General features: G+C 39.9%; 1 protein-coding gene across 1 annotated transcript in view; it reads left to right on the top strand.

The window, feature by feature from the left end:
* The window catches only part of LOC133396342 (supervillin-like), a 45,599-nt gene that overhangs the window by 21,521 nt on the left and 7,737 nt on the right, over nucleotides 1-16,341 (top strand). The window contains 16 exon segments of the mRNA XM_061666108.1: nucleotides 262-772; nucleotides 1,904-2,087; nucleotides 4,944-5,076; nucleotides 7,637-7,687; nucleotides 9,884-10,049; nucleotides 10,389-10,466; nucleotides 10,662-10,688; nucleotides 11,270-11,356; nucleotides 11,594-11,771; nucleotides 11,849-12,021; nucleotides 13,180-13,335; nucleotides 14,630-14,766; nucleotides 15,397-15,544; nucleotides 15,642-15,787; nucleotides 15,885-15,947; nucleotides 15,949-16,061. Coding sequence (XP_061522092.1) covers nucleotides 262-772; nucleotides 1,904-2,087; nucleotides 4,944-5,076; nucleotides 7,637-7,687; nucleotides 9,884-10,049; nucleotides 10,389-10,466; nucleotides 10,662-10,688; nucleotides 11,270-11,356; nucleotides 11,594-11,771; nucleotides 11,849-12,021; nucleotides 13,180-13,335; nucleotides 14,630-14,766; nucleotides 15,397-15,544; nucleotides 15,642-15,787; nucleotides 15,885-15,947; nucleotides 15,949-16,061 — 2,351 coding nt within the window.

Genomic DNA, 16,341 nt, shown 5'->3' with positions numbered 1-16,341 from the left:
TTCGTTACTTCACATGTAGCTCATATATAAAGTGCGCTTTAGGCTTCAGCACGATGGGTTGTAGCTGGCATGGCTTTGCGATGTGGGCTCACCAACGCGATGGGCAGCCCTTTGATGGACAGGAAGTGCACTGAGTCAGGCAGGCCGTGATTAGTCAGCATGATTTTCTGCAATTTCATCTGGCAATGTGTGTGTGCGTTATATCTAAGTTTCCATTAACAATTTTGCATGCCTTACATTTCTATTTATCTTCCCGTTTAGCTTCAAAATGGTACAAGCTCTCGGTTTGAACCCCTCTCTTCATCCTCGTCCTCTGCTCTAAGAGGAGGCGGGACAGTGTCCACTGACCATGCAGGAGACATCCCCTTGATGATGGGGCCAGCTGTGGTTGAAAGTGCCCCTCTGTACGCCGACAAGCCGCTGCCCCCTTCCCATCTCAACAACCGATCCCGGAGGCCCCACAACCCTGTGGACCGCGATGGAAAGCCTTATCGTGTGTCGCAACACGCTGAGGAAGGAACAGACCCGGCAGGAGGAAAGAGGAGGCTGCCCTCTCCTGAGGGAGCAGGCAGCCAGGCTGCTCCGCCTCAGCCACACACTGGAAGAGAGAGATGGGAGGAAGAGGAGGAGCAGTGGGTATCCAGGGGGGGGTTTGATGAAAACACGCAGAACTCTGACCGTCACATGTCGCTGGAAAGGCAGGAACAAAAGAGTTATCCGAGGGAGGAAGTGCACCACGCAGCCTGCCAGAGGAGCCGAACATTCAGTGAAGGTGAGGACAATCGAGAATTCTGTTACATATGTATGGTCTTCTTCATTTGCGTTCATTTACTGACTTAGTGTCCACTGTTAAAAATAAAAAAAATTCCCATGTGAATGAAACATTTCCTTTGCTTTAAATAGTCAAGTCACAAAAATGTATTCATTAATTTTTCTCAAATTCTGTGTAATCAGGTTTTGACCCAACAAGAAAACCAGATTTCTTACGTTTACTGTAATTTTTATTTTTTATTTTTTAAATAATTGATGCTACACATCTCCAATGTTGCCTAAAATAGTGTCATTTTTTAACTTGTCCATGGCTGAGGTTTGAATCCAGGCCTTGTGTAGGCTTTGCGTGGCCTGTTCTTGCTGTGCTTGTTTGGGTTTTCTCCGGTTTCCTTCCACATTCCATAAAATGCACGTTAGGTTCACCTAAAACTCAAAATTGTCCTCAAGTGTGATTGGAGTGTGATTGGATGTTTGACTATACAGTATATGCCCTGCGATTGGCTGGCCATCAGCCCAGGCTTTACCCTGCCTGTCGCCCAAAGTCAGCTGGGGATGGGCTCCAGCTCCCCCACGAGCCTAATGAGGCTACGCTGTGAACAAAACAGGTGGATGAATGTAATTGCTCATAACATCTGATTTCAAGGAAGACTTTAATTTTAGTATTTATCACTCAAACATTTTTCCTCCTCCATTCAACCCAATACAGTAGAGAACACAGCAAACGTTTTCTCTAAGGTTGGAATAGGTTGCAACTTTTCTTTTTTTTTTTTTTTTTTTTTTTTTTTTTGTGAAAGCGGTTGGGCAAACATGTCTTACAAATCTTTGTAAGACATTTCTGCAGTTGGTGAAAACACCTTTTTGTTACACAGCAGTTGATTATTTTATGAATTGTCTGGGTTGGTGTACTGTGTATCTGGCATCCAGTGTGGCTGACCGTACAAAAACAACAGTGGTGTGCAACAAATGGGTCCAATTTTATGGTAATAATATACTTTTATGCCAAATTATGAAAGTAAAATCATTAAATTTGCTTTTAACCGAAGCTATGGAAGGCACAGACGCCCAATATTGCATTTCAGCCTGTAGTCGAAAGCTCTTATTGATTGTATTGCTGTGCGTTTGTCCGCTGCAGAGCTACCCGAGCCCACTTTGGTGAGGTCCAGAGCGGCATCTGTTTCATCTAGGGGCGTATGCCAGCCTCCCGAGGCGGACACCTACCGTGACGACGGGGAACTGACAACCGGCCCGTCGCAATCCGAACTGGAAGACGTGTTGTGCGACACGATGACTGCTAAACACATGTCCATCAAACAGAGGTGAGTCTGCTGGTGTGGGGTACAGTTAAAGTATATTTTAGAGAAAGTATCCAAGTTTGGCACCAAATAGTTTTGATCTGTTAATACAGTATGCAGAAGGAAGAGAAGCATCACCTGCATGTGTATTTTGTAAAAATGGGGGATAAATGAAATGAGGAATGAGAGCGACAAGATACATTTTTATATCTGTAAGGGCAGCAACTCACAGACGTACATGCTGAAGCTGATTTTCAGTGCATACATACTATACACAAGGAGGTGGTCATACACTACTCACCAAAAGTTAGTTAGTTGTCTAGCTTTCAGGTGAAATTTCACAATGAACCTAAAGTGCACTACAGTATGACCGTTAAAGGTGAACATCTCTAAAATTTTGAATGCAACTGTCCACTGTCAGTGCTTTTTGCACAACTTTTGCTTTTTTTTTTTTTTTTTTTTTTTAATAATAAGCTGAACGGAGAAACTGAAAATGATTAAGTGGTTTTAATATGTAACGGGAGTTCAGACGTGAATCATTAAAAAGTCACCTTTACATTTCAAATGCCGGCGTCAACAGATTTTGGTTTTCTGATTGGAGGTTTATTCGGGCAGTTTAGAAGAAATTTTAGTTATGACTTTAATCATTTAACTTTTTATAACATGGCCAAAACAGTACAGATGGTCCTCAGTTTATGGCAGAGTTCGGTTTCTTTTCACACAAATGTGTACATAATTGGTATGCACCGTAGTTTATCACGAACCAACGCGACTGCAGTAGTGAAGTAATCAAGTAAAAGATTTGTATGAAAAACATATCTAATTGTGTCACGTGACATTTTCTTCTGCTGCTGCGCAAACTAATTCCTGCTGTTTGCAACCTTGAAATTTCACAATTAGAATAAATATTTTTATGACAAACACTTCTAGGATATAAATATGATGTAGTCAAATGAAAAACGATTAGCACAGCAGTAACTGATCGTGTCTTCTTGTGCTGTTGTTACAGAATTATTGAATTACAGAAGATTCTTATTGTTAAACAATATAGTAAAAATAAAAATAAAAATCTTACTAATTTAATGCAAATCAGCTATGACTGACGAGTGTTCTCTTCAGTGTTAGTTACAAGTCTTGTATCCAAATATGCGACTATTACATATACTGTAAATTGGTAAATAGTGAGTTACAATAGATGTGAACTGGACACAAGTGTTGACATTGTCATCTAATCTTGTGATTCTCAACTGGTGGGTCAGGACCCAAAAGTGGGCGATGGACACATTTCTCTTGGGTCATAGATAGTTGATTTACATGCATTCATATTCTGATTTATTTATTTCGTATTTCTCTCTGCATAGTAGAGAGGTGTTCCAAGTTTCTACACAGAACATAGGATAGTGACAAGAAATGTTTAACAAATACATTGCAGCTCAGCCTCCGGCATTTAATCGGCATTTAAAAATATACTGTACGTGTTTTCACAGGCTATTTTTAAACAAAAATCTTTATTGCTCTTCTATAAAACTGGGTCGTGACTTTGCAACAATAGGAAAATGCGACCTACATTCCATTTCCAGGGTGCCACCACTGATCTAATCGCCTGATTCTGTGATGGTGTGTTGCTGTGTTAATCTGCACATTTGCAGCAATATGTGCATGTTTTTAGGTTATGGAAAACATGAGAACTACTGTTGAGAAAACTAAAAATGGTGTGAGTCACAGCTGCTCCACAAGAATTACGTAAACTGCGTTACGTCACATTTTCACACTCCCGGTTTAAAGACTCCACTAACCGGACAGTCATTACAATCCATATTGACTGGTGATATAATGTAATGATGTGTGTAGGCCAGTGCTGAAGGGTTTATTTATTTATTTATTTCCCCCCAGTGTTTTTAAGCCTCACAATCAGGATCTTCCTGGATGCAAAATCTGATTGGTAGCCACAAATTCTGATATCTATCTGAGGTAATTTCCTCCTGTTTTGGATGTGTTGTTGCGCCCCAGAGGCAGAGCAGGACGTCCACTCGCTTGGGGTCACTGAGCTCTCTGGCCTTCCTCTGCGGATCACATCTGATAATTGAACCTCTGTTCTTATTTCTTTTCCATTGTATGGTTTTAAATAGTCCATGTGCTTTCTATTAACTTGCATTGTCTTCTCCTGTAAGTCTAAATATTTCACAACCGATTTCCAACAATTTACCAAAATACATGAACCCTCATCATTTTTTTTATGTCCGCATCTCATCTCTGAGTGTTCCAATCCGGATGCACTGAAATTTCTAAGCGATGCTTTAATTGAAGCTCTGTTTACATCAGTGATCCAACAGAAAACGTTGTGACGTGACCTTGGCAGCTTCAAATTGGCATTGTCTGACTTTTCTATCCCACTGGGGGGAACATAATTTTGTTTTAGAAACCTAACCTTCAGGATCTGTATAGTATTAAGCAAAAGTATTGGTACAAAAACACAGTGGTCACTGAATTAACTGGAAACGGACAAAAGTAATAATAAATACAAATGTACTAAAAATAAACTACAGTAATGAAAACTATTTTTGTGGTATTACAATTATTTAAAGAAAAACTAAGGAAACTGGATGATCACTATATAGTATGTAAACGTAAGTTCGGTTGAATGATGCTACATTGGTGTATTCTAATATTGGGGGCTTTTTCATTTCATTGATTAGCTTGGTTTTCATTTCTCAAAGTAAAACTAGCTTGGATCTATCACTGAATGTTTGCTCAGTTGAGCAAGGGTCCCGGGAGGGCTGCAACATAGGCTCTTTGTCTGCATTTGAATTTTCTTTACTTCTGACGACTTAGATGAACTAGAGGTCAAATTCCCCTCCTCTTACCTTCTCTCATACACAGGGTGGCGTTGCTGAAGAAAAGTGGCGAGGATGACTGGAGGAACAGGATCAATAAGAAGCAGGATGCAGTGAAGGTTGCTGTCGGCGATCAGCACGCTCACCTGTGGGAGGTGGAGCAGAGCTTCAAGAAGAAGGTAACCACATGACATCTACAGACAAGTCCGTGTTTTTTGTGGCTTCTCGTGTCACCATCTATGTTTGGATCGTTCTATAAGGCATACATCGAGTGGCACTTTTTTTTTTTTAATTTTAATTTTTTTTTTTTTTTTTTTTAAAGATCAGATATTTTTGTTGTTTCAAGTGAAGTCACAGAAGGATTTTATGCTCATGTGACTGCAATGCAGAACTAATGTGGGAGGCACAGTGCATGCACCACAGTCTTAACATTTCCTGTTTAGCCGTTCTTATGCAACATAATTTATTATTGAATGTTTATAGGCTTTCTTCATGAACAGTAATTCTAAATAAGATATAAAGAAAACAAATTTAAGACATCTAAACAGAGAGGTTGTGTATTATCCATGTTTCTCTCTTTTTTTCCTGTTGTCTCTCACTCTTGAGTTTAACTCTGAACTTTCCCTAATTTACTCCAGTCATGGAAATAGAAAAGTGTGACATCCAAATTAGTTTCACATTTTTCTTACTTTGTGCTGTTTTCGTGTTGAACGTTTCCAACCAAAATTAACTTGAGTAAAAATAAAGTTACTAAAACTGTTGTATAGGTATACTACAGGAAGTTCACTGTATATATGTACTGTACATGCATATACATATATGTATGGTGTAGTATGTATATTTTGTATGTATATACATATATGCAGTACTGTGCAAAAGTCTTCGGTCACCACAAGCTTGGTTTTAACAATTGCCCCTTTTTCACGGCAGTCAATATGACTATTAAAAAAAATGAACTGGGGGAATAGTGCTGGAAGTACCAAATTATATTTCAACAACCAATTATATAAATAATGCATTTTTTTTTTTTAACCATGTGGGTTAATATGGTACCATTTGTAACTATCCAATCGCCAGAATGATATTGCACGCTTGTCTGTTCTTCATCTTCCATTTAACCAGGAAGCAGCCTGTTCAACTCAATAAAACATTTTCAAGAGGGGCTGTAAAAATGAACAACTGAAATAATGTGGTTACACAAATATGGATGCCCTTTTAGATATGCGATTGTGGTTGTGTTTGCAATTACCAATCACATTCAAACTCATTAAACCATAACACTCACTTGTTTGGGAGAGTTTAACATTTTGGCCATAGTTCCCAAATGTAGTCTGGAAAATCATACGACAACATCTGAACTTTATTTGTGGTTAATCAGAGACACTTAAAATGTGTTTGCTGACTGTGGTCCACTGTGTTTAAATAGTGAATAGTTCATTCTGAACACGCCACATCCCAGTTAAGAGGGTATGCACACTTGTGCAACTGCCTGATCTCAGTTGTTTATTTTTACTTATCCTCTCTTGTACATGTTGTAGGTCACAATGGTGGAAAAAGTTTTTTAAAAATGTTGGTGTCATTTTTTTCTTTTCTTTTCTTTTTTTTTTTTTTTTTTTTAAATACCACCAAAGCCTGACATTTGAAGAGGGGTGTGTAGACTTTTTATATCCACCGTATGAGCATCCATGCTGTTTTGTCAGTCCTCATTTCTTTCCACTCCAATGCATGACACTTGTAAACCTTAATTCCTTTTTGTTTTTGAAAAATAAACCCCCATTACATCTCGCATGTGTATTTTGTGTCTGTGTTGGCATGCCGGGTGTCTATTTTTGAAGGGCGTGTGGGTGTATATGTCGGAGGGTGTGAGTACACAAACCTCTCTGTTGAGTTTTGCTTAGAACAGCTACAAAACATCATTTGTTTTGGCTCTCCATATCGGAGTGTGTTCTTCTCCTCCCCCTGCCTTTGCTGACATACTGCTCGTTTTTTGCTGTGTTTGCTCTGGCAGTCACAGGTCAGACATGCTGTGTTTTGAACGTTTTTATCTTCTCTGTAACAAGCGCTTTTATTGACAGAAACTGAAGGTCTGAGAAGATTTCGAGATGTCCAAACTTGTGCTTAATTCAAAGATGAAATGTGGTTACAGGATACAGTGGAACCGCTAAGGTTGAACACAAGCTATTCCGGGACAATCGTCAACTTAAAAATGATTTCCTCTATGGACGATAAAATGTTAACTGTCACACAAGCGTAAAAATAACCACAGTTAATATTAAATCCTAAAACCAGTAACTTAAATGATGTATGACAAAGACCCTTGCGTTGTAGATGTGCCTCTTGTTTTTCACTTTGTAAACTGCATCATTAAAGTGCTAAGAAAAAATGTAAATTATCTTTATTGTACAATGCTATTAAAATTAAGCACTCTCCCTTCACTTTGACAAATGGTTTAGTAACACAGTTACCGAATGCGTTTATGTTCCTTGTTCTTGTTTTAACATCCTTTCTTAAGGCTGATCAATCTTTTGGAATAAGTGTTACAAAAAGCTGGAGCTAAAGCACTAATTGCCTCATTTAATCTCGCTGAATTAAGTTCTTGATGTATGCTGTGATCTTGTGACGTCGCCAGTGTTTTAATATACAATGCATAATTTTTTAACCTTGGGGACATATTTGACTTCCACTGTACATCTGAGTAAAAAAAATAAAACTCCTTTTCCTGCTACTGCTTGTCTATAGGGCGATGAAGAACTGATGATCGATGATCTTGCAGTGTCTGACGAACTATGGGTAAGGCCAGTTTTTTTGCAAAGTAGTGTTATTTGTCAAGTGCATCCAGTTTGACTAATCTACAATTTTCACACGTGACATTTGTTTTATAGCTTGACTGTTGACAGATTCATCGGAAAATCATTTTGTGTGTTTTTGAAGGCGGTGCTTTTGTGCTGCTTACAGTCTATGAATATTGTGTCTTGTGCTCCATTCCATCTCTGCTTTTGCAAACTTATAAATGTGTCTCTAAAATGCAACCTGAATTTCTGATTAACAAGACTGTGATATGTAATTAGCCAAAGGCCTGGTGTAGTCGGCAGGTGTTGCAATGGTTTGATCTTGCTGCGTACGTACTGTTGAGTACCCAATTAATCTACGACTTTGGTGACATTGGCATTTTCATTTGCCTCCATAATCACTTGAGCCAACGGCAAGGCAAAAATCATACCAGCGCTAAAAATATTCTTGATTTTTATTCCCTTGGCTCAAGAAGATATTTGATATCTGAGGTACCTTCTAGCTATTAAGGTCCAACATTGCATTTCACAGGGAAATCAGCATCACATTTTGTATGGGATGTTTCCATTTTGAGTTCAAATTGCTCCCAAATGCTAGTGTGACATTACAGCTTGGCATTTGTATACATATAGGAGATTTGACAGAGATGATATAAAAATAGTCATATACATAAGAAGGATGTGTAGATTCTCAACAAAATTGATGGAAACATCCTTGTTAGAATATCGAACCAAATGTTTATGAATATGACAAACTATCAATCGAATGTCAATGTAAACATTCCCTCCTTGGCTTAGCCTTAGGTGACACTATTTTGTTGGGATAAGCAATTATTTACACTTGTGATCTTCTAAAATTATGTTCAAAATACCAGATGGCCTGCTTGGCCTTGATTTGACTCAAGACACTGAATAACATTTTTCAAGTTTGACTGGTTTTGATTACATCTGGCCAGTAGAATAACAAATCCCTTCTTTTGTTCTGTTTCAGAGAGGCAGAGAAATGTGTCTAATTAAAACTAATGAAATACTGTATGTGGAAGTGATGGTAGTTTATGAAATAAATATAATTAAGCCAGTAAATCATATCAAAAGGTCAAATCAGTTAAATATGACTTATTAGCAGAGTACGGCACATTCTTTTTCTCCTCATCTGGTTCTCTTAGCATTCCTCATTTTTCTTTTGGAAAATGTGTCACAAAAGAGGTAGAGAAAAAGCAAAAGCATGCACAAAATGAGCTTAGCATGTATTCCGAATAGTACAACTTCAGGGGCCAAGTTTCCACTCGACTTGATTTTGCAATTCCTTTTAATGCATCTTCATGTCTCTCGTAGGAATATCTTTGATATCGGCAAAAATGTAAATTCATGTTCAGTCTGGTGACTTTTAGAATGGTTTCAAGTGACTCTATCCTCCTGCTCTGTAGCTGCTTGTTGTCCTTGTTTGTCTTCTCTCCGTGGCTAATATCTGCTCTTCTCCTGAATCCCCCCAGTAGAGCTAATACTATTTCACAGAGCTAATATTATTTCACTTCAGTTACTTTGTCACCTTTTACATGTTATATTGTTTAAATGTTTTTGGGATCACTATATTCCAGCCGACCCCCCATTATAATGGTTAACTTTACTGTACGTCTCCTTTATAAGTCGAACGCTGATCTCGAAAGCCAATGCCGCAGCTTGTGGCTCATTCTGAATATTTAGTATCATTATTCCCCGATCACTCTTCAACCTCAAACTATCTTACTTTCTTCATCCCTTCCACTGGCTGTGAAGGCCCCCACATTTCCCAGATCTATACAGGTGGATGAGAGACACCCCTGGAGACGAAAGGTGACCCTTTTTAAAAAATAAACTCATTAATGTGCACCACCCCCTCTTTTGTCACTGAGTGACAGCCTGATGTGCACAAGCCTCGAAAGCTCCTCACAGTCACACTGTTTGATTTAACAAACGTCTTTGGTTTCACCTATTTTGTCAGAATGAGTGACTCTTTTTGTCAGGTGTAGAAAGCGCTCATTAAATTGACTCTGTTAGACGTGCCTGCTTGGCTACTTTGAGTGCAGTGAAATAATCCGGTTTTAATTGAAACATGGCATACAATACTCGTGAGAGTGATCAAACTCACTGATAACACAGCTACCCTGAAGGATTATTCCCAGACGTCACAAACATTTTTCGCTCTTTCTTGAACCAGAGAATCACTGAAGCTGCAATGGAGTCCCAGAGGATTGAGGCCCAGATGTCCATCCAGGAGAGGAAAGAGCAGATAGAAGCTCAAGAGGAGGCCTGGAAGTCGAAAGGTCACGGCGCTGCTAACGATTCCACCCAGTTCACTGTGGCCGCACGCATGGTGAAGAAAGGTGACAAGACACGCATTTCTCCATCCTTTACACACGTTTCAGTGCACAGCCCTTTTCTTAGCGGGTAGCTTGGGAGGCACAATATGCTTTAGTGGTGGATTTTGCACATGTAGAATGGGCAGTGGCCAAGGCTCATATAATGGGAGTGGGAAGCACCGCAAATATTAGTCCTCATTGGAGTGTTTAGTCTACAACATATTAAAGTAGGAAGCAATAAGTGTCCTTGTTACCTCTTAGTACTTATAAAGTGTGCCGTTGCTACACCACTTTCATGGCTAATTCAAGTTTTCAATTCTTTCTTGTATTTAGTCATTTTGTTTTTGCATGTACATTCATCAGGGTTGGCCTCCCCTGCTACGCCGCAATCTTCATCTAAACCCAAGAACAGTAGCCTCGCCATCTCCAAACCACAAGATGGTCAGTTTTTTTCATCCCTCGTTCAAATGATTTTCGCCTCTCTGCACCACCTGTCATATTGATATGAGTTCTATTTTAGAGCTGAAATCGTGACGAATTTAACTGGAGTATATTTTATTTTATTGTACTATTAGTAATCCCTCAAGGATAAAGTTCTATTTACACTCTGCTGTGTTTTGTATTTATCTCTAACAGATGTGGAGGACATGGGTGATGTCGAAGGTTTACTTTTTTTTTCTTTCAGTTTTTGCCATATGAAACAAACATAATTCCACAAACACGAACATGTCTGCTGTGATTGCTTTATTTTACCAGTCCAGTAGGCTATCAACTATTGGCATAATTATAGATTTGTCATTAATTGTTACAAATTCTGTAAATTGTGTGAAATTACATCTTAATAATAATGAGTGCACTATTATACTTGGCTGCAACAAGGAGATGTGCTGTTCATAGTCAGTTTGCGGTCTGCAGAGGAACATATTGTTAAATTGTTTTTGTTTAACTTTTAAAATGATTATGAAAAAAGATGGTCCGTGTAAAAATGTGGACAAACATATTTTCAACCATCTACAATGTATAGAGAAATATTTAAAACCTAACAATTGATTAATTGATCATGTGTGAATTTTCTTTTACGAACAGTTGGGACCAAATACATGTGGATGGCTTGTGTGATATTCATTGTTAAACGACAACAACATGCATAACATAGTGACTGCCTGCTCTGAGATGGTATGCGAGCTAAATGGAACACTGCTTAAATTTATGGTTCTGAAAGCCGTTTTCATGTTTTTGTGCAGAAATCAAGGCTGTACCGGATCTGAACCTGGAGTCGGACAGCAAACTGGAAAAGCTCGAGTCGTTCCTCGGCAAGATCAATAGTAAAGGTCAGACCTCAGCCTGGTGTACAAATAAAGAAAGTGGCTGTACTATTTTTGCAGTTTAGGGGGGTTCTTGGTTTACAACGGAGTTCCATTTCTACGGCCACAACAAGCTAAATTTGTACACAAGTTGGAAAGGACTGCAGTCTATCACTAATCTATGCTAATGCAATAATGAAGTAATTAATTACAGTACATATTTGGATGAAAACCATTTTGAGGCCCTTTATGTTGTCGCCTCAGTAGCAGCGCTGCCAGAAGCTACTGTGACAGTGACAGAGAAGAAAATTAAAGAAGTCATGACACTGGAAGATGAGACTTTTTCCAAGTTCTACCGCCAAGTGGAGGAGCTGCCGACCGTCGCCAACAAGGTGGAGCTTGTTGACGACTTTGACGCCATCTTCGGGCCGCAGGTTCCAACGTAAGTGTCACTGTTTGACATCATCAGTAATTACAGTTTCCTGCTAGAAAATCCCAACGACTGTGACCTCTCCTTAGGCTGATGTCGGACATGGTGCAGCACAAGCGAGCGGTGCGCCCAACGCGGAATGTTCAAGCGTCTAAGAACCCGCTAAAGATGCTCGCTGCCAGAGAGGACATCAGACACGAATACACCGAGCAGCGCCTCAACGTGGGCCTGCTGGAGAGCAGGAGAATGAAGGCTGAGAAAAGTGAGCAGAATTAGAATACGGTCAACCCCTCCCTGCTCTCCAGCATGTTACGACACAACGTGGTAACACACTGAAGGCTCGTGACTTTAAATTCAGAATTGCGGAAGTATTCTGTAAAATTTTAAGCACCACAAAAGTGTTTGGATATCCAAATTGTGTGTAAGTAAGATACAAATCTGAAATATAGCAGGTGTGTGACGAATGAACTGCGGTAGGAGAAATGTGGGCCATTGGTAGCAGCTTGCATTAAAAATAAATAAATAAATAAATAAATTCTCCCTCCAAGGAGCTATTCAAATAGCCCCGTGATTGAGTCAGCTGGAATAGGCTCCAGCCTCCTGTGACCTTGAGCAGGATAAACGGTAGAAAATGGATAGAGAAATGTACCGCTGTGTCCTCTTCAGCAAATTCCAAAGACTCTCAACGGGGTTAAGCTCTGGACTTGCTGGTAGCCGAGCCATGTGTAAAAATGCTTTCTCATGCTTCATGAAGCACTCTTTCACTATTTGAGCCCCATGAATCCTGGCATTGTCGTCTTGGAATATGCCCATCCCACCAGCAAAGGGGGGAAAAAATGTAAAAACTAAATCTATGGATTGGAACGCCATCTTCTCCTCATGTAATCAGCTGGCCTAAACGGTGATTGTGTGGTATGTAGGCACTAGGCATAATCCTGATGCAAACATCAGTCTAGAACACTGCAAAATCGGTACTCATCAGACCATGTGACCCATCGCTGACAAATACATAATACTGTGATGTTTAAAAACTCCCTGCTGACACGCATTGTAAAAAGGAAAGGCTCAACAGACACAAAGCTCCCACAGGACTTCAAATTACCGACATCTGTTTCCTGCCATTGAACAGAGCAGTCATCGGAGGATCAGGATTGTTTTTAAGCTACATGAACTGCAAAAGTTTGTTTTGAGAGTGTGACACCATCAGGGCCCCTCTTGTAATTTCCTCCTACATCTCTCGACGGCAATAAATCAACTATCTTGAGTGGTCTAGATTTACTTCAACCAGACAGATCCCTGAAATGTGGGCACTCCAAGGTCATGATCTCTTCCACGGATCATATGTAATGATTTAAGATTGTATGTTGTACAGATGTACTACTTTAAAGTGAATGCAGTCTGTGTGTTGTCCCCACCGCAGTGAACAAGAACTCCAACTTATCCGACGTTGCCCTGGCCGGTCTTGCCAGCAAAGAGAACTTCAGCAATGTTAACCTGCGCAGCGTGAACATCTCTGAGCAGATGTCCAACAATAGTGCCGTGCCCTACAAGAAACTGATGCTCTTGCAGGTCAAAGGTCAGTCACATATCACTCTTGGCTGTTGACATACACTCACAGCGGAGTTATAGGGGATCTTCCTGGAATGATTAACCATCGATGTTTGGTGGTGTTTGATGAACTGCCATATAGTGAAGGAATACTGTAATTCAAAGGCGTCGCCTTGTGTTTCCTGCATTTTGGATCATGACAGTTTTATGTTTTTGTGCTCTGAATGTTGTCCTGAGTACAAAGCGTAACAATTTATTGATGAAGGCTTCTAGTGAAGCCTCGCAATTGCCTGGCGACCAAACCAGTGTGTACCCGGCCTCTTGCCCAAAGTCAACTGAGATAGCGAATGAGGAAAAGTGGTATAGAAAATGGATTGATGGATGGATGAATGAATGGGCTTCATACAAGCGATACGTTGTATAGAAAAAGCCGTTCACCTGGACCTTTTTAAAAGCAATTTACCCTATGGGAATGTCCTCTCTTAGTTGTTTTAAATACCTTTTTTTTTTTTTACACAACTCTTGACTTAGTTATACATAGACAGTGGACAAACTATGTAATACTTGAGCCTTTTGTCTTTTTGCTTTGTGACTTAAAAAAAGTTATAATAATAATATTTTTTTAATTGGATTTCTACTAAGGTATTGTTTTACCAAAAAAATATATAATGATATCCTAAGATATTTGCAAAGAGCTTCAAACATATACACACATAAATATTGAGATTTAAGTTGTGCGGGGCAATACTTAGTCAAAGAATCAAATAAAGTATGGGCAAGAAGTATTTTTCCTTATCCTTCTTACATCTTATCATGATGTATAACATTCCATGTGCTGTTGATAGTGACTGTAGTACCTGTAGAAAGTTAATTGAAGCCCCCTCAAAACCCCCAAACAAACCAGAGAAGAGGCCGTATTTAGCAACTGTCCCATTCATTACTTGCGCAAGATGGAACTACAGATACCTACTGTTCTGGAGGATTCTGCTTCAAGTGTAACCTTTGCAGAGGAAATCTAAAATAGGCAAGAGACTGTCTATTTTAGTGTCTTTGCACCTCCTCCACGTGTCTGTTGGTGACAGCTGCGGCTCTAAATCCTTCTTCTCCCCAGCTCAGGTCACACAATCCCACGCTGATCCACTACGCCACACGCCCCTGTGGATAATCTAGAACAAATCCACTAAAACGGGGCTACCACTTTGTCGGGTGGTTAACTTGACGTTGTAGTTTAAGGTTAGCTGCTGTTGTAAACTGTCATCAACGCTCAGAGGGGGAAAAAAAAAAAAAAAAGATGATATTCCAATAAATGTTTGTTACACAAGGCCGCCGGCATATCCAGACCAGGCTAGTGGAGCCAAGAGCGTCATCACTCAACAGCGGTGACTGTTTCCTACTCATCACTCCTCATCACTGCTTCATTTGGACGGGAGAGTTTGCTAATGTCATTGAGAAGAACAAGGTGAGGCCCAATTGTGACCCAAAGCACTGCGTTTTGTGACCACTCTTAGTTGTATCAACATCAGTGTTGGAGCGTGCGTGCCGTTATGTAAACATATATTTTTGGTTATTTTTGATTTTGTATGTGTGTCAGGGGTGGCTGCAGGAAGCTGAGACACAAACAAACACAAAGGCGCAGTTCCCTCCGCTGGTCTCGCGAACTGACCAAACCGGCCGTTGACCTCAATCTGACACTAAACAAAAATTCGGAGCTTCCGATTTGGTTACAGTTCACAAACCTGTGTATTCTGTCTGAAATTATACTGTATCTTAGTTTCTGAAATGTTTTTTTTTTTTGAGTTTTTAGAAAATGTCTTTCAGAATTTAATCTGCTATCCTGTATTACCACTTACTGTCATTTGAAAGTTATTTGTTATACTTTAATGAACAGTAAATGGCAACAGCAGATGCCAAATTGTAATTGAAATGCACTTTGCTGAGATTTTGGCATGTCTCATTACCAAAATTTTATTAGTGATTCAATGATACATTACTGTAATTGTTTCTTTTTTTTTTTTTTTTTTTTTCCCAACGTTTTCCTTCCTGCTCTGTTTGTCATGAGCTCCATAAGACTGCTTTTCTGTGCTTTCAGGCTTCAGAGTTGGGCAACTTCATCCAGAGCAAGAAAGATCTGGGTTGCCGTGCCGACTACGTCCAGGTCATCGAGGAAGGCCTCAGTACTCACAGCCACGCTGTCAAGGAGTTCTGGAAGATCCTGGGAGGCCACTTGAGTTACCAGTGTAAGAGTTCAATTCCAAAGCTGATCCCTGTCCAAATGCCAATTAAGTTAAAGCCCACATCAGCTTCTAAGTCCCTCGTCTTTGTATGCATGTGTAGCAGTGGGCACGCCGGATGAAGATGAGCTTTACGAGGCCGCCATTGTAGAGACAAACTGTATTTACCGTCTTATGGACAACAAACTGGTGCCGGATGACGATTTTTGGGCCAAGATACCTCGCTGTTCCTTACTCAAACCAAAGGAGGTCAGACATTTACAAGTCATTAAACCAAATGTGTTTCCAAGTTACTGTTTGGAACAGACATTTATGTTGAAATGGGGAAATTGTGTCGTCTGCGCAGGTTCTGGTTTTTGACTTTGGCAGTGAGATGTACATTTGGCATGGGAAGGAAGTGACACTGGCATCAGAGGAAGGTGGCCTTCCAGCTGGCCAAACACCTGTGGAACGGAACATTTGACTACACAAACTGTGACATCAACCCGCTCGATCCCGGAGAGTGCAACCCCCTCATTCCCAAGTATGGAAAGTTAACGCATGTCCAGTAATGCAACAACACTGATGCGTCAGAATAACACACATTTTTCGAAACGTGTTTTGATCTTTCCAGCTACACGCAAACTGCACTGTAGGTGCAGTGTGTGCCATTATCACCTTTCTTGTCTATTTTATCAACTTTATATCAGAGTGTAATATTCAATGTTAAAGACACTTAACAAACAGTCCACAAGTATGATTTCCCTCGGATTTTATTTTCTATGCTTTGGGGGTCTAATTAATGTTATTTTTTTTAAGACGAC

This window comes from Phycodurus eques, chromosome 21, assembly GCF_024500275.1.
Source record: "Phycodurus eques isolate BA_2022a chromosome 21, UOR_Pequ_1.1, whole genome shotgun sequence".
Classification (NCBI taxonomy): domain Eukaryota; kingdom Metazoa; phylum Chordata; class Actinopteri; order Syngnathiformes; family Syngnathidae; genus Phycodurus; species Phycodurus eques.
The sequence above is the reverse complement of the archived record's forward strand: the minus strand, read 5'-3'. Positions and strand labels throughout refer to the sequence as shown.